The sequence below is a fragment of the Thalassophryne amazonica genome, chromosome 12, assembly GCF_902500255.1.
Source record: "Thalassophryne amazonica chromosome 12, fThaAma1.1, whole genome shotgun sequence".
NCBI classification, from domain to species: Eukaryota; Metazoa; Chordata; class Actinopteri; order Batrachoidiformes; family Batrachoididae; genus Thalassophryne; species Thalassophryne amazonica.
In genome coordinates, this window is record NC_047114.1 from 97818297 (window position 1) to 97837222 (window position 18926).

At 40.7% G+C, this 18926-nt stretch overlaps 1 protein-coding gene across 4 annotated transcripts in view; it reads right to left on the minus strand.

Annotated features, from left to right (window-relative positions):
• Window positions 1-18926, minus strand: part of exoc3 (exocyst complex component 3) — a 39304-nt gene that overhangs the window by 3840 nt on the left and 16538 nt on the right. For all 4 annotated transcript variants that reach the window (XM_034182836.1, XM_034182834.1, XM_034182835.1 and 1 more), the window contains 6 exons: window positions 11709-11825; window positions 10214-10331; window positions 9799-9924; window positions 6407-6507; window positions 2321-2431; window positions 1179-1320 (listed from right to left, as the gene is read on the minus strand). In XM_034182836.1, the coding sequence (XP_034038727.1) occupies window positions 1179-1320; window positions 2321-2431; window positions 6407-6507; window positions 9799-9924; window positions 10214-10331; window positions 11709-11825 (715 nt within the window). The remainder of the gene's footprint in view (window positions 1-1178; window positions 1321-2320; window positions 2432-6406; window positions 6508-9798; window positions 9925-10213; window positions 10332-11708; window positions 11826-18926) is intronic.

The window sequence follows — 18926 nt, forward strand, 5'->3', positions numbered from 1 at the left end:
GTCATTTCTTCAACAAGTAAGATGTTTTGTGTTGAGGACACTGAGCAATGAAGCGCTTCAGGCATGATTTTGTCTTATCATTGTTGGAAAGCACATTTTAGGTGTCCAAAAATACGGTGTCGTCGCTGAATTTCTCATTTCAAAACTCTCCACATGTGCTTTATTGGGGGCATGTCAGGACTGCAGGCAGACCAGTCCACTATCCGTACCTTCTTCTTCTGCAGCTGTGTCTTTGTAATGTGTGCAGAATGTAGCTGTTCATTGCCTTATTAAAAAATACACGCATGTCCCTGGAAGGCAGCTTATGTTGTTCTGAAATGACACAACCCCAGACCATGACAGAGCCAGATGCGTCTGAGCCCAGAGAAGTCAGCGCTGCTTCTGCACAAGGTTAACAAATTTTAAGTGAATTTGTAACTCTAACTCCATATTGTAGTGCTTGACAAAGGTTTCCCAAAGTAATTCCTTGCCCATCTGGTTATATCAGCTGCTGATGAATGGTGGCTCTTGCTGCAGTGCCACCTGCGGGATAAGAGATCACAGGGAACCAGCTTTACACACTGAAATTATGCACTGTAGAGGGAGACCTATTCAAACCCTTCCAGTCTTTCTTTGACGAGCATTATTTTTTAAACATTTCAATAATTTTCTCACATTCATCAACAAATTGGAGAGCTTATGCCCATCTTTGCTCCTCAAAGACTTGGATACTTCTTTTGTACCAAATCACAATGACACCTGTTTGAAATAATTTTTTTCCTTCCTTTCATTACTAGCCTTAAACTGCCCCATTTATCTTCTTTTTTTCTGTAATGTGCTGTTGGCTTGAAATGCAGGAATGGGTGTATATTAACAAATGAAATGAAGTTGGGCAGAAAAACATTAAATAACTAGGATGCATACTTTGATAAATGAAATATAAGTCAAAGTAAACATAAGGATAACTGCAGTGTTTATTTTAGTATTTCAATTTCTGACTTAGGGTTGGATTTCATCCATTTTGATGTGTTTTAGTAACAATTCTGTTGAAAATTCCAGTATGTTATAACCTGACACATTTTGTTTGCATTTCCTTTAATTCTAATTATTATTATTATTATTATCTTATTACCTGGGCTCTAATGGGTGGGCAGCTCAGTTTATCATTCATATACATGAAGATGTGAAAATATCCTTACTTCAAGGTCGAGGAAGACTTCATCCAGCAGAAAGTGGCATCCCTCCTTGGCCACCTCATTGAGTGTCCTTTCTATAGCAGCATCAATGTCAGTGGGTTCAGAAGACTGGGTGTACTTCCTTTTAAGGCTGTTGATGGACTCTCTGGGAACACAGTAATGTGCAGTGGCAGGATGACATGGATATCAATACCATCTCCTGGTACTTTCCAAAAATCCAGGGGGGGGGGGGGGGGGGGGGCAAACAAACAACTGCATTTTGATCTCCAAGTGCTGGTATTTGACAAACGTTCATTTATTTATCTCAGAGTGAAACAATAAAGGTTCAAAGCTGGTGGAGAAAAAAAAGGTCCCAGCTAAGCTGCATTTACTGGTTCTTGCACCAGGCAAGCCAAAGACTGACACACATTAGGACTGTTGATTTGGAAAGGGCCACCAACCCAAGGATGCAATACAGACTACCACGCCTGGGTTCACAGCCAGAGCTCGACTGTTACAAATCAGTCCACTCAAACAAAACATCTATTCAAACAATCTTCTTCTTCTTTGTCTTTCGGCTGTTCCCGTTAGGGGTCGCCACAGCAGAGCAATCGTTTCTATCTCACCTTGTCCTCTGTATCAATAATAATAATAAAATTATTCCACCGTGCTACATGGGCGTGCCCTTGGCCTTTTCCCAGTTAAGGGGGTCCTCAACACTGAGGACCCCACTGAACACTGAATCGTGTAGAGAAACACGCCACATGTATGAGACGTTGTACCTGACGTTATTTATTATCCAAGTTATTCTCCAGATCAAAGTCTCCCTAAGTCACAGACAGTTTGAAGGTTTACTAAGAAAACACCATTATATAAGTTCCCATGGTCAAAGAACTATGATGCTTCAAACGCCTCCGACTTCAAAGCTGAACTAATTCAGTCACGTAAAGGTTTGTATCACAGTGATGTAAACTGATCTGGTTGGAAGTTCAAATACAGAAAAGTTTCCAAATTTTATACATTAATGCATTTTAATCAATACATTCTTTCAGAATCATGAAATTGTTTATCTTCATTTTTACCTCTAAGCTATTATTACACACGAAGCTGTGAATTTGGCTCTTACAGATACAATGATGTCATAAAGACAAGTTGGTGGTTCTTACTTGAATGTTTGGCAGTTGTTAATGATGGCTATCATGTACTGCACGTAGCACTGAGGTAACTGTCGGTCTCTCAGGTGATCCTCCTTGTAGTTCACTGCCTCCTCTCGGTATCTATGACACAACAAAACGCAGCCGTCATTCAGCACCCAGTCAGGCCACCTGATCCTGATCCAGTTCCTGTCAATGCTGGAGACAAACCCGGCATCATGGCACCAGGTTCCGAAGTCTGAATTCAGAAAGCTCTTGTGAACAAACCATTTAGGCAGAAGTTCAGGTGGTTGAGACCAGTTCAAGTCAGCCAACATTCTGAGGCTGTTTTTGGAAAATAACTAAATTAATGAACACCAATCAGCAGAGAGGATGATGGGAAACTGGGGCAAGAGAGTGGGGAGACTGGTAACCTAGTAATTCATTTGCTCTCGTAGCGACTCTTTAACATGTTTTTATGTCAGTAAACATTTTATTTTTTGCACGTTGTGATGAGCAGATCAGTAGTTCCAGATGACCAATATGTCTGGATGCTGTTTTTGTATTTCAGGTTTTTGTTTTTCACATCTGAGAAGAGGAAGCTTATGAACCTAAATTAACACTGTGGTGTGCATCAGGCCTTTTGCTAAAACAACAGTGATGAGCTCATTAAAAGTGTTTCATAATGACATAAACAGCAGATAGGAGCTCTAAAGAGATTTCTCGTCCACATCTGCAACCCACTTTTCACCAAATATATGTTTTTTGGGCTTAAAATCCACAGTACAGTCATGAAAGTAGGACAAGAAAGAAAAAAATTATAATAAAAAATAAATTAAAAAAAAAACCCACACATGAAACCCTTTTGTGGTCAAACAGATGGCACCAGACAGGACTTATGTAATTTTCATTTAAATCTAAGCATAACCCCAGTACATCGGGAACTAAGACTCAAGCCTATGAAGGGGTCACTGACACACGCCACAGAAAGATTTAGGGTCCTTTCACACATAACATGATTGAAGCCGACTAGCGCACGAAGGAGGAATTGCATGCCATTCGTGAAAACTCAGAGCTGCCTCCAACGCCTCATACGCCTGTCGCTACAACTATTCGTGCACACCAGTGGCTGAAAGACAGAGTGTGCGCTGTGAGAGCCCATTCGATCCCTCTGGCGGCAGGTGTTGGCCAAATCCCAGGTGACACACGAACATCTAACATCGCTCGCTGGACACTTAGAAAATGTGTGGCCATTCACACTGTCAGCACAAAAACAGTGAGCAGACGATCACTTTCGAGCTGGATGTGAAATTTGTCTAAGTGCCCCCACGAGTGTGGCGTTTCAAAAAAGTAACGCACATGTGGTGTGCATGTGTATCGTACGCATGCACATGTTGCCGCCAGGGTTATTTAACCACAGGGTTTTGTATTGCCTCCCATTTTATTTATTATTGATATCCACCCAGTGATTTTTCACTAATTATACAACTGTTTTTAATTTTATTTTTCTCCACATCAGTGGCGCGATGTGGTGCAACATGTTCCAGTTGCTTGCACTGTGTTCGTGTATGTGCATGCACTAAACCGTTGCCGATGTGTCGTACACGCCTGTGCAACCGTGCGTCCCTCACAACAGCAGGTGGATGATTCGTGGCTCCCCATTTCATGTTTGCTTCGCAGATTTTCTTCTGGTTTCTGCATCTTTCTTATTGTGAGTGAAGGTGCTCTCAGAAACTCTGTGATCAACAGGAAGCTACACATTATAAAAAAACATGTATACATGAGGACGCCAATATATCTAAAACCAGAGCTTGAGGTTTACAGCTGAACTGAAATGTAAAAGAGTGTGATATTAAAATACAGTATTTACAATTCATCAGTGGTACCAATTTAACCCTCTGAGGTCTAAAAGGTATTTTCTGGATTTTGCCATACTTTCAGTAACTCCCATCTAAAAAGGTATTGTGTTTATATTATATATATAAAATGCTCACATACTGTATATCAGTGTTCAGAAGAATATCTGCTTTCAGAATGTGTCTCATGTATGTCTAGACCACTAAATGTGGAAATATTTTGGCCCTTTTTATGTTTTTATTTAATTTATATCAAGTTACAAAGATTTGCTTTGAGTTTGATCTTAAGGAAGCTAATTTTAGGAATGTTTATATTGAGAGGCCTGACTTACTTTTTGTATTTGAAATGGCATAAACAATAGGGGTGCCGAGGGGGGGGAAAAAAAAAAAATTGATTCACGTCCGAATCGCGATTCTTATTTATTACGATTCTGAATCGATCCAAAATGTCCAAGAATCGATTTTTAAAAAGCATTTTTTTTAAACATTTTCTTGCTTACTCGCTATGTGTACTGTTTGTCAGGCAACGGCTTCCGCACTACAGCGTCCCCACGAGGGGAGGGTCCAACGTTCTTCAAACATTCGTGAGCTGCAGCTTACCATGGCGGACGAAGAGCTAATTCAGCCAGCACGTCTTTGCTGAAGGCAAATGTTTGGGCGTATTTTGGATTTTATTATTTGCTGTGTAAGAATGAGCTTGACATGACTTATGCAGTGTGCAAAATCTGCAAAATGAAAGTCAAGTACTTCAGAAACACTTCAAATCTGCAAGCCCACATGCTACACTATCACCTGGAGCTAAAAGAGGGGAGCAGCAGTATCTGCCGACTACTGACCAGCACTTCACTAAACTGCCAGCCAACTCTGAACGAGCAAAGCAGATAAGTAAATTTACATCTAGAATCACTTGATTAACCTTGTAAAGCTGCATTTTCTTAAACATAAACATTTTTTAAGTAATATAACTATTTCTCAGAGCTCTTTGAATCGAAAATCGATTCTGAATCGAATCGTCACCCCAAGAATCGGAATTGAATTGAATCATGAGTTGTTGTACGATTCACATCCCTAATAAACAACTTAAAATATGTAAAAACCCAAGGGGCTGAACACTTTTGTCCAAGGCATTGTAACAAAACAGCCATATATAATAGTACTGAGGGACACACTTGTCACTAGGGCCGCAGCTATCGACTATTTTAGTAATCGCGTATTCTATCGATTACTTTGGCGATTAATCAAGTAATCGGAGTTGATCCGAATCTGGATTCTGGATAAAAAGTACATTTGTGTTTTTCAACATCAACGGTCCAGGCTCTCCCAAAGCAATGGCACAATGTCGCTGCACCATCACACAGATTGTCAAATTTAGTGTATCCCTTTCTGTTTTCCTGGGTAATCATTTATTTTTTTCACATCTTTACAAGCCAATACGGTCATTCCATTTTATCAAACAAGACGTGCGAGTCAGAATGTCCGCTTTCTTCCATATACCTTTCGGTCCTACATAGGTCTTCCTAAGGTTCCGATAGTGTTAAACAGATCTGTGACACATCCCCAAAAACACACACACACACACACACACACACACACACACACACACACACACACACACACACACACACACACACACACACACACACACACACGGATGGGATGCAGGTTTTTTCCCCCAGCTAAGAGCAGGACCCATTTATAACTGGGTGGACTGGAACAATGCTGATGAAATGTCATGTCCAAGGACACGGGTAACATCAGTAGGAATCAAACACAAGTCAACATTTTGTCAGTCCAACTCCTTAGCCCACTGAGCTACTCACGACACCCTCATATGTTCCGAGGACATGTATGTGTGTGTTTTTTTTTTGTGCATTTATTAATTTGGGAGGTCCTGCAACTTAAAAATGGAAAATAAATAAATACACAGAATCAATGGCCACAAGACAGCACTGTTGTTCATGATAAGGCTGGACAGCTGGACAGACCCTCTCATGGTGAAGCAGCACCCCGCTTCAGATTTTGGAGACCAAGGGCCATTTTGAAATACGTCTGAGGAAGAGTAGGGTCAGCATTTGGATTTTGTAAAACAAGATGTTTTCATTCAACACAAAGGGAGACAGTCACAGACCACAATTACTTAACTGGCCTGGCCCAGGGTTCAGGTCTTCAATTAAACCATGTGGGTACTGGTGATGTGGTTGGTAGGAATCCTTGTCCACAGGGAAAAAAAAACAAATCTCTCACAGGATGAAATGAAGGTTACCTGGTGAGGAAAGTGTACATCTGCTTCAAGCAGAGCTTAAGAACCTGTTCCCTGAAGTCATCATCAATCTGGGCAGCAACTTGTAGGTTCTGTTCAAACATCTGGTCAAGAGAAGGACAAGACAGTCTAATTACAATTACTTTCTTCCCACAACGCTGTTATGGTAATGTAAAATAAATACAACAATCAATCAATTTTTTTATATAGCGCCAAATCACAACAAACAGTTGCCCCAAGGCGCTTTATATTGTAAGGCAAGGCCATACAATAATTATGTAAAACCCCAACGGTCAAAACGACCCCCTGTGAGCAAGCACTTGGCTACAGTGGGAAGGAAAAACTCCCTTTTAACAGGAAGAAACCTCCAGCAGAACCAGGCTCAGGGAGGGGCAGTCTTCTGCTGGGACTGGTTGGGGCTGAGGGAGAGAACCAGGAAAAAGACATGCTGTGGAGGGGAGCAGAGATCGATCACTAATGATTAAATGCAGAGTGGTGCATACAGAGCAAAAAGAGAAAGAAACAATGCATCATGGGAACCCCCCAGCAGTCTACGTCTATAGCAGCATAACTAAGGGATGGTTCAGGGTCACCTGATCCAGCCCTAACTATAAGCTTTAGCAAAAAGGAAAGTTTTAAGCCTAATCTTAAAAGTAGAGAGGGTGTCTGTCTCGCTGATCTGAATTGGGAGCTGGTTCCACAGGAGAGGAGCCTGAAAGCTGAAGGCTCTGCCTCCCATTCTACTCTTACAAATCCTAGGAACTACAAGTAAGCCTGCAGTCTGAGAGCGAAGCGCTCTATTGGGGTGATATGGTACTACGAGGTCCCTAAGATAAGATGGGACCTGATTATTCAAAACCTTATAAGTAAGAAGAAGAATTTTAAATTCTATTCTAGAATTAACAGGAAGCCAATGAAGAGAGGCCAATATGGGTGAGATATGCTCTCTCCTTCTAGTCCCCGTCAGTACTCTAGCAGCAGCATTTTGAATTAACTGAAGGCTTTTTAGGGAACTTTTAGGACAACCTGATAATAATGAATTACAATAGTCCAGCCTAGAAGAAACAAATGCATGAATCAGTTTTTCAGCATCACTCTGAGACAAGACCTTTCTGATTTTAGAGATATTGCGTAAATGCAAAAAAGCAGCCCTACATATTTGTTTAATATGCGCTCTGAATGACATATCCTGATCAAAAATGACTCCAAGATTTCTCACAGTATTACTAGAGGTCAGGGTAATGCCATCCAGAGTAAGGATCTGGTTAGACACCATGTTTCTAAGATTTGTGGGGCCAAGTACAATAACTTCAGTTTTATCTGAGTTTAAAAGCAGGAAATTAGAGGTCATCCATGTCTTTATGTCTGTAAGACAATCCTGCAGTTTAGCCAATTGGTGTGTGTCCTCTGGCTTCATGGATAGATAAAGCTGGGTATCATCTGCGTAACAATGAAAATTTAAGCAATACCGTCTAATAATACTGCCTAAGGGAAGCATGTATAAAGTGAATAAAATTGGTCCTAGCACAGAACCTTGTGGAACTCCATAATTAACTTTAGTCTGTGAAGAAGATTCCCCATTTACATGAACAAATTGTAATCTATTAGACAAATATGATTCAAACCACCGCAGCGCAGTGCCTTTAATACCTATGGCATGCTCTAATCTCTGTAATAAAATTTTATGGTCAACAGTATCAAAAGCAGCACTGAGGTCTAACAGAACAAGCACAGAGATGAGTCCACTGTCCGAGGCCATAAGAAGATCATTTGTAACCTTCACTAATGCTGTTTCTGTACTATGATGAATTCTAAAACCTGACTGAAACTCTTCAAATAGACCATTCCTCTGCAGATGATCAGTTAGCTGTTTTACAACTACCCTTTCAAGAATTTTTGAGAGAAAAGGAAGGTTGGAGATTGGCCTATAATTAGCTAAGATAGCTGGGTCAAGTGATGGCTTTTTAAGTAATGGTTTAATTACTGCCACCTTAAAAGCCTGTGGTACATAGCCAACTAACAAAGATAGATTGATCATATTTAAGATCGAAGCATTAAATAATGGTAGGGCTTCCTTGAGCAGCCTGGTAGGAATGGGGTCTAATAAACATGTTGATGGTTTGGATGAAGTAACTAATGAAAATAACTCAGACAGAACAACAAGAGCAAACAGATCACCGGATCACCTCCAAAATTTAATAGAGTCTTCCATGACCTAATATCTATCTGTGGTGAAAATTTTGTCAAATCTATCAAGTAGTTTTGACATAATCCTTCAAAGCGTATATAAAGTGAAATCTTGATCCAGAATCCAGATTTGGATCAACTTCAAAATTTAATGGGCTCTTCTGTGGCCTAATATCAATTGGTGGTGAAAATTTCAACAAAATCTGTGCAGTAGTTTTGATGTGATCCTACTAACAGAGACAGAGAGACAAACACAGGTGATTTTATTACATCCTTGGCAGACGTAATAAAAGAAAATCACTCCCTCAGGGAAGAAAAAAAGCATTTTATGTCATGACCCAGTCTGGGTTCCAGGTGGACAACAAGGAATACAGACAATTTTCAGACAAGCATGTCTGCGGGACGCTCTCAATCACCAGGACACGACTTACTGAAGGTTAGTGTGTGGAAAACCAAACATAAACATGCGTTGCCGATCCACAAATGGTGCACACTGAGGATTGTCCATGTAACGCATCAGCCTTCGTGAATATGCAGTTTGGGGTTTGTCCACCCGAGTGCACAATGTTATAGATGTTCAACATGGAAATCAGTGACGTTTGCACACGCAATGAAAGTTATCAAGTTTGAAAAGGAATTTAGCAGCTTCTGATTGTGTGTGTACTATATTTTCTGGAGTATAAGTTGTGTTTTTATTATTATTATTATTATTTGGGGAGGCCTTGTGACTTATGTACTGAAATATCACACATTCATTGTTAATAAGAGTAACTATAATGACTGAGTATACAGGACTTTCCCAGGAACCAAAACTTAAAGAATAAATGGCATCAATAAATACTGCACTACACCAATACAGAAAAATCCAAAATTAAAGAGCTGATAATACAGAAAAACGAGTTAAACTCCAGAAAACACCTGATGTTGTGTGTTTTAAAACTGGGTGTTGACTTACTGCGTTAGACAGACTGTTGTCCTAGCTGCTGAGATGCCGCAACCTCGTCGTATACGCAATAATAAAAAATAATTGTCTGTAAACGTCCGGTTTATTTAGGGTGTTAACGGTCAATGTTGTGCTTGTTTGTGTCACAGGCGGACCACAGTTTTTAAAGGCCTTTTTATCAAACGTTACACAGTTTTTTAAAAATATTTTTTATCTAGTGTGTGCTCCACACAGCGAGGAGCGGAAGGACTTCCTGAGGTGATACCTGGAAGACGATAGCGGGCAGTGTGGTCTGATAGTAGCCGTCCTGGTCAGCCTCGGGCTCCGTGTCTTTCTGCCAGTCCTTTTTGTCAGTTTCCAGAGCTTTACGCAGCCAGCCGGTTATATTGGACTGCAGGGAGACAGGAGGAATCAGGGGGGTAAACAACATCCACAGCAACCGCTACACCCTCAATGCTTTAATGATGCATTAAAGTGACAGTGGCCACGCCTCAACAGCACCTGTGCACCTTTATCTTGACAAATTAAGACCTGTATCCAGAGTACCAGTAACGTGCACGGAGGGCTGGACTGCACAATATGCTCCTTTTTTCTGTTTCGGAGTAAATTAAGTATTTGGTGTTGCAGTTATTCAACAAGAAAAACTTGAGAATGAGGAATAGAGAAGCTTGAGTCCTTACTGTGAAAGTTAGGAGATATTTGTTGAGGAGTTCATCCACGACATTCTGGGGCAGCAGTGGTGCCAGCTGGTGAATGTCACATGATGAACGAAGCTCTGGATGACCCATCATCTCCACACTAAAACACACAAAGCAGAACTGAGACCATGTTGTCCAACACGGTTACGTTCAAACCTTAAGTCACCACACGAGCAAGCACCTTGGTGTCAGTAGTCAGGAAAACCTCTCTCAATGTTTTCTGATGCCTGGAAGAAAACTAAAGCCGACCAGTCTCAGTGGGTTGACCATCTGCTTTGTCCATTATCACAAATAAAAAGACCAAACAGAATTGTCACAGCATGCAGCGAGTGAAATGTTGGAGCGAAACACGCAAGTCTTCACAATGACACACTGCTGAAAGGAAAACTGGAAATAAAGACCTGAGTCCAAGACAGACAGACCAGCAAATCAGCAGTCCTTGAAAGAGGCCATCTCCACTTATCACCCCAAACGTGCCGCATCTCAAAGCCCCATGAAATAGACCTCATGTCTTGAGAAAAATTAAATATGGCGCTACCAAGAACGAGTTATCCTCCAGTGCCACCGTATTCTAAAACTGCAACCTACCTGTGCAGAAGTCCAAAGTGCTCAGTGCTCAGAGAGATGGCCAAGGAAATAGAGGCTGAAACAGGACCACCACTGAAGAAGACTCAAAAGCTGAAATATCAAGAATGGGCCAAGAGACGCCTTCAAATGTTTTATGGGCAGATGAAATGAGAGTGTTTCTTAATGGACCCATGACTGGATCACAAATGTTCACACAGCAAAACTGAGTCTGACGCCAGAAAGGTGGAGGAGCAGTACTGGAATGAACTGCTGTTAATGATGAACTAGTTAAGACTTTTTGGGTTGATGAAGGATTTAAAATCAACTATCAAAATCTATGGCCAGTTTTTAGAAGATACTCTCTTCCAGCAGTGTTGATAGAGTATTATTTATTGACGTATGTCCACAAGGATGGAAAAAGTCAGGACATTGCACTCAGGTTGGATTTCAAAGCCCAAAAGGGCCATTTGGAACAGAGAGATTGTAACCGTTGTTATGGATACGTGACATCTCATGTGCACAAGATGAGAACAGGTGTTGCGTGCCGTTTTCTGCTAACCAGCAGTGCAACAACATTTTCCCCATGAACACAAAGTGCACTCGTGGTTTAAAAGTGCATCCGTGCAGCCAGTGTGCACGTGCACCACGTTCAGGTGCACAGAAATGATTTAGCTTTCAGTTGCTGCCGTGGTAATAATCCAAACACCGGGTCAGTCAGGGACATGAACCCAGACTGACACAGGCGGATTGTAAAACTATTATTGAGGCTTCTTTTTTACCCCTCTTTTTCCAATAATAGTTTAACAATCAGGTCACAATCCTCTGAATAGTTATTGAATTGTGAAGTGTCAAGAGATTCCCACTCCTACTGTCTTCACGTGTGTGTGTGGGTGTGTCTACACACACATACCTCTTATATGTGTTCAGGACCCAAGTAAGCATGGAGACAATTTCATTTGCTTCCAAGTCTTCTGAGGCGAGTTCCTTCACACGAACTGACACAGCATTGTGGTAAAGACCAAAAAACCTGAAACAGACACGTTGATTTATCAGTGGTTCATGTAAATCACTCAGGTACACCTTCTGAATTAAATTAATCACTGAATTAATCACTGAGGAATTGTATCACTTCCTGTTCCGGAGCACAACAGTGTTTTGCTGTATCTGTTAGCTGTTTAATCTAGATTGATCTAGTTACCTAGATAACGATTTGTTTCACAGTGTAATCTTCACGTGTCTTAACTAAAGCACTCCCTCTGCTGAATCACACATTATTCACTGTGTGTTTTTAGGAATCCGCTAGCTTAGCGCAGCTACTAGCTCTTAGCCGGTTTAGCATGGCGGCTTCTCCTGTCTCTCCCGCACTTTTCTGCTCTGGGTGTGAAATATTTAGTTATTCCTCAGCCTCCTTTAACAGTAATGGTACTTGTAATAAGTGTAGCTTATTCGTAGCTTTGGAGGCCACGCTGGGCGAATTGGAGACTCGGCTGGAAAATTCTACAGCTAGCCAGGCCCCTGTAGTCAGTGCAGACCAAGGTAGCTTAGCCGCCGTTAGTTTCCCTCTGGCAGATCCCGAGCAGCCGGGAAAGCAGGCCGACTGGGTGACTGTGAGGAGGAAGCGTAGTTCTAAACAGAAGCCCCGTGTACACCGCCAACCCGTTCACATTTCTAACCGTTTTTCCCCACTCGACGACACACCCGCCGAGGATCAAACTCTGGTTATTGGCGACTCTGTTTTGAGAAATGTGAAGTTAGCGACACCAGCAACCATAGTCAGTTGTCTTCCGGGGCCAGAGCAGGCGACATCGAAGGAAATTTGAAACTGCTGGCTAAGGCTAAGCGTAAATTTGGCAAGATTGTAATTCACGTCGGCAGTAATGACACCCGGTTACGCCAATCGGAGGTCACTAAAATTAACATTGAATCGGTGTGTAACTTTGCAAAAACAATGTCGGACTCTGTAGTTTTCTCTGGGCCCCTCCCCAATCGGACCAGGAGTGACATGTTTAGCCGCATGTTCTCCTTGAATTGCTGGCTGTCTGAGTGGTGTCCAAAAAATGAGGTGGGCTTCATAGATAATTGGCAAAGCTTCTGGGGAAAACCTGGTCTTGTTAGGAGAGACGGCATCCATCCCACTTTGGATGGAGCAGCTCTCATTTCTAGAAATCTGGCCAATTTTCTTAAATCCTCCAAACCGTGACTATCCAGGGTTGGGACCAGGAAGCAGAGTTGTAGTCTTACACACCTCTCTGCAGCTTCTCTCCCCCTGCCATCCCCTCATTACCCCATCCCCGCAGAGACGGTGTCTGCTCCCAGACCACCAATAACCAGCAAAAATCTATTTAAGCATAAAAATTCAAAAAGAAAAAATAATATAGCACCTTCAACTGCACCACAGACTAACATCTATCTATCTATTAAACATTAGGTCTCTCTCTTCTAAGTCCCTGTTAGTAAATGATATAATTGATCAACATATTGATTTATTCTGCCTTACAGAAACCTGGTTACAGCAGGATGAATATTTTAGTTTAAATGAGTCAACACCCCCGAGTCACACTAACTGCCAGAATGCTCGTAGCACGGGCCGAGGCGGAGGATTAGCAGCAATCTTCCATTCCAGCTTATTAATTAATCAAAAACTCAGACAGAGCTTTAATTCATTTGAAAGCTTGACTCTTAGTCTTGTCCATCCAAATTGGAAGTCCCAAAAACCAGTTTTATTTGTTATTATCTATCGTCCACCTGGTCGTTACTGTGAGTTTCTCTGTGAATTTTCAGACCTTTTGTCTGACTTAGTGCTTAGCTCAGATAAGATAATTATAGTGGGCAATTTTAACATCCACACAGATGCTGAGAATGACAGCCTCAACACTGCATTTAATCTATTATTAGACTCAATTGGCTTTGCTCAAAATGTAAATGAGTCCACCCACCACTTTAATCATATCTTAGATCTTGTTCTGACTTATGGTATGGAAATTGAAGACTTAACAGTATTCCCTGAAAACTCCCTTCTGTCTGATCATTTCTTAATAACATTTACATTTACTCTGATGGACTACCCAGCAGTGGGGAATAAGTTTCATTACACTAGAAATCTTTCAGAAAGCACTGCAACTAGGTTTAAGGATATGATTCCTTCTTTATGTTCTCTAATGCCATATACCAACACAGTGCAGAGTAGCTACCTAAACTCTGTAAGTGAGACAGAGTATCTCGTCAATAGTTTTACATCCTCATTGAAGACAACTTTGGATGCTGTAGCTCCTCTGAAAAAGAGAGCTTTAAATCAGAAGTGCCTGACTCTGTGGTATAACTCACAAACTCGCAGCTTAAAGCAGATAACCCGTAAGTTGGAGAGGAAATGGCGTCTCACTAATTTAGAAGATCTTCACTTAGCCTGGAAAAAGAGTCTGTTGCTCTATAAAAAAGCCCTCCGTAAAGCTAGGACATCTTACTACTCATCACTAATTGAAGAAAATAAGAACAACCCCAGGTTTCTTTTCAGCACTGTAGCCAGGCTGACAAAGAGTCAGAGCTCTATTGAGCCAAGTATTCCTTTAACTTTAACTAGTAATGACTTCATGACTTTCTTTGCTAATAAAATTTTAACTATTAGAGAAAAAATTACTCATAACCAACCCAAAGACGTATCGTTATCTTTGGCTGCTTTCAGTGATGCCGGTATTTGGTTAGACTCTTTCTCTCCAATTGTTCTGTCTGAGTTATTTTCATTAGTTACTTCATCCAAACCATCAACATGTCTATTAGACCCCATTCCTACCAGGCTGCTCAAGGAAGCCCTACCATTATTTAATGCTTCGATCTTAAATATGATCAATCTATCTTTATTAGTTGGCTATGTACCACAGGCTTTTAAGGTGGCAGTAATTAAACCATTACTTAAAAAGCCATCACTTGACCCAGCTATCTTAGCTAATTATAGGCCAATCTCCAACCTTCCTTTTCTCTCAAAAATTCTTGAAAGGGTAGTTGTAAAACAGCTAACTGATCATCTGCAGAGGAATGGTCTATTTGAAGAGTTTCAGTCAGGTTTTAGAATTCATCATAGTACAGAAACAGCATTAGTGAAGGTTACAAATGATCTTCTTATGGCCTCAGACAGTGGACTCATCTCTGTGCTTGTTCTGTTAGACCTCAGTGCTGCTTTTGATACTGTTGACCATAAAAGTTTATTACAGAGATTAGAGCATGCCATAGGTATTAACGGCACTGCGCTGCGGTGGTTTGAATCATATTTATCTAATAGATTACAATTTGTTCATGTAAATGGGGAATCGTCTTCACAGACTAAGGTTAATTATGGAGTTCCACAAGGTTCTGTGCTAGGACCAATTTTATTCACTTTATACATGCTTCCCTTAGGCAGTATTATTAGACGGCATTGCTTAAATTTTCATTGTTACGCAGATGATACCCAGCTTTATCTATCCATGAAGCCAGAGGACACACACCAATTAGCTAAACTGCAGGATTGTCTTACAGACATAAAGACATGGATGACCTCTAATTTCCTGCTTTTAAACTCAGATAAAACTGAAGTTATTGTACTTGGCCCCACGAATCTTAGAAACATGGTGTCTAACCAGATCCTCACTCTGGATGGCATTACCCTGACCTCTAGTAATACTGTGAGAAATCTTGGAGTCATTTTTGATCAGGATATGTCATTCAATGCGCATATTAAACAAATATGTAGGACTGCTTTTTTGCATTTACACAATATCTCTAAAATTAGAAAGGTCTTGTCTCAGAGTGATGCTGAAAAACTAATTCATGCATTTATTTCCTCTAGGGTGGACTATTGATATTCATTATTATCAGGTTGTCCTAAAAGTTCCCTGAAAAGCCTTCAGTTAATTCAAAATGCTGCAACTAGAGTAATAATGGGGACTAGAAGGAGAGAGCATATCTCACCCATATTGGCCTCTCTTCATTGGCTTCCTGTTAATTCTAGAATAGAATTTAAAATTCTTCTTCTTACTTATAAGGTTTTGAATAATCAGGTCCCATCTTATCTTAGGGACCTCATAGTACCATATCACCCCAATAGAGCGCTTCGCTCTCAGACTGCAGGCTTACTTGTAGTTCCTAGGGTTTGTAAGAGTAGAATGGGAGGCAGAGCCTTCAGCTTTCAGGCTCCTCTCCTGTGGAACCAGCTCCCAATTCAGATCAGGGAGACAGACACCCTCTCTACTTTTAAGATTAGGCTTAAAACGTTCCTTTTTGCTAAAGCTTATAGTTAGGGCTGGATCAGGTGACCCTGAACCATCCCTTAGTTATGCTGCTATAGACTTAGACTGCTGGGGAGTTCCCATGATGCACTGAGTGTTTCTTTCTCTTTTTGCTCTGTATGCACCACTCTGCATTTAATCATTAGTGATTGATCTCTGCTCCCCTCCACAGCATGTCTTTTTCCTGGTTCTCTCCCCTCAGCCCCAACCAGTCCCAGCAGAAGACTGCCCCTCCCTGAGCCTGGTTCTGCTGGAGGTTTCTTCCTGTTAAAAGGGAGTTTTTCCTTCCCACTGTCGCCAAGTGCTTGCTCACAGGGGGTCGTTTTGACCGTTGGGGTTTTTTACGTAAGTATTGTATGGCCTTGCCTTTCAATATAAAGCGCCTTGGGGCAACTGTTTGTTGTGATTTGGCGCTATATAAATAAAATTGATTGATTGATTGAAAACCAACACTCCATTCACTTCATTTCAACTCCACTGTGGCGGTGCACAGAGGCAAAACGACAAAAACTGACACTGTCCACATACTTATGGACCAGACTTCACCTGACCACATACACAGAAGAAGAAATACGTCCTTTGTGTACTTTTGGTTTTTTTTTTTTTTTTTTGAGGAAGTATTGCACCACCGCCACTTGTCCAACAACAACAACAACAACAAAAAACAGATCAAAAGTTCCTGTTTTTTCTGGAGTAAGAGTCACACTTGTTTTTTCTGTATGTGGAACACACTTTTTAGCACAGTGATGTCACAATTCCAAAAATAATACATGTGAAAGACATACTTTTGATGCAGTCTGGACAACAGATGGACATGGATTAGTGACCCACAGTGTTGGAAACATGACAACAAAAAGGCCATTTGATTAATTTATTTTTTAAATCAGCTCCTTAATTTAGGATTTGCTGTATTCTTGTGTACTTTTATTATTGGTGCTTCTTTTGTGTGTTGATTCATGGACAAGCTCGATATAGAGTTACTATTTATATAAATAATAGAGACTGTTATTACAAATAATATATAGAGTTGTCATTATTAATAATAACTAATGTGTGAGTTTTCATAATATAACTCACACCAAAGTCCGTATGGATCAACTGTGATCCTAAACCACAGAAATCCACAATTCCGTGGGAAGGTCACATCCCTGAATACAAGAGCGACTTTTAGAGCTTCATGGACGGACTCTGCTGTGCGCCGCTTCAGCGGTGGCCACGTGGTTGTTAGTGTGCTCACTGTTTGTGGTTATAAACTGTAAAAAGTTGTGTGTCTGAGGACAAAGGTGTCCTTGTGGTGGTATTTTGTTTGCAGGATTCTGAAGTTGTCGTTATTGAATCTGTACTAAATGTTACTGACGGACAGTTTAACTGCTTGCAGTAGTAACACAATATTTAACAGTTTTATTGGCTGCGCATGCATACACATGCGTAGGAAGTCGTGGCATTCACCAGAAATTAAGACTCCCCTGAAAGCCACCCAACCCTGGGACAGACTCTTGGACAACACTAAAGCAAACGACAGGATGTGATTTTGAGGAACAATCAGGAGAACATACCCAAATTACTGGACGTCATATATCCTTTAATGCTTCAGACAATTTTTCAATCAATCAATCAATCAATTTTATTTATATAGCGCCAAATCACAACAAACAGTTGCCCCAAGGTGCTTTATATTGTAAGGCAAGGCCATACAATAATTACGTAAAAACCCCAACGGTCAAAACGGCCCCCTGTGAGCAAGCACTTGGCGACAGTGGGAAGGAAAAATTCCCTTTTAACAGGAAGAAACCTCCAACAGAACCAGGCTCAGGGAGGGGCAGTCTTCTGCTGGGACTGGTTGGGGCTGAGGGAGAGAACCAGGAAAAAGACATGCTGTGGAGGGGAGCAGAGATCAATCACTAATGATTAAATGCAGAGTGGTGCATACAGACCAAAAAGAGAAAGAAATTTCTCTTATATAAATTATTAAATCTATATTAATTATATAATTAATATAAATTATTAAATCTATATTAATTATATAATTAATATAAATTATTAAATCTATAATTAATATAAATTATTAAGTTTATATTAATCATATAATTAATATAAATTATTAAATGGCGCTATTAATTATATAGCGCCATTTATATTGGCGCTATATAAATGAAAAGAATTTTCATTTATATAGCGCCAAATCACAACAGAGTTGCCTCAAAGCACAGGTAAGGTTAGACCTGAAACATACCACTGTCCCCCAGAGCAACAGTGGTAAGGAAAAATGCCCTCTGAGGAAGAAACCTCAAGCGGACCAGAGTCAATGGGTTGACCCTCTGCTTGGGCCATGCTACAAACATAAATCACAGAACAATTCACAGACGAATATACAAGAAATGCTATTGGCGCACAGGACAGGAGGATCGCCAACACGAATACAACTCCCATTTCTGGATGGAGCTGCACCTTAAACAGAGAAAAAACAGAATCAGGCATCAGAAAGACAAAAAATACAGTATAATATGTCAGCATTAAACAAGAAAAACAGAGAAATACTAAGGTGATCACCAGCCACTAGCCCTACACGTCACTAAAAGACCCAGAATTTATGTAAAGTTGAGGCCGCGGTCCGCTCCAATTACTAATAAAATGAATTAAAAGAGTAAAAAGCGTAAAACAAAACTGTACCAGTACGCTAGCCATATGAAAGGGAAAATAAGTGTGTCTTAAGTCTGGACTTGAAAATCTCCACAGAATCTGATTGTTTTATTGACGCAGGGAGATCATTACACAGAACAGGGGCACGATAAGAGAAAGCTCTGTGACCCGCAGACTTCTTATTCACCTTAGCGACACAAAGTAGTCCTGCACCCTGAGAATGTAAAGCC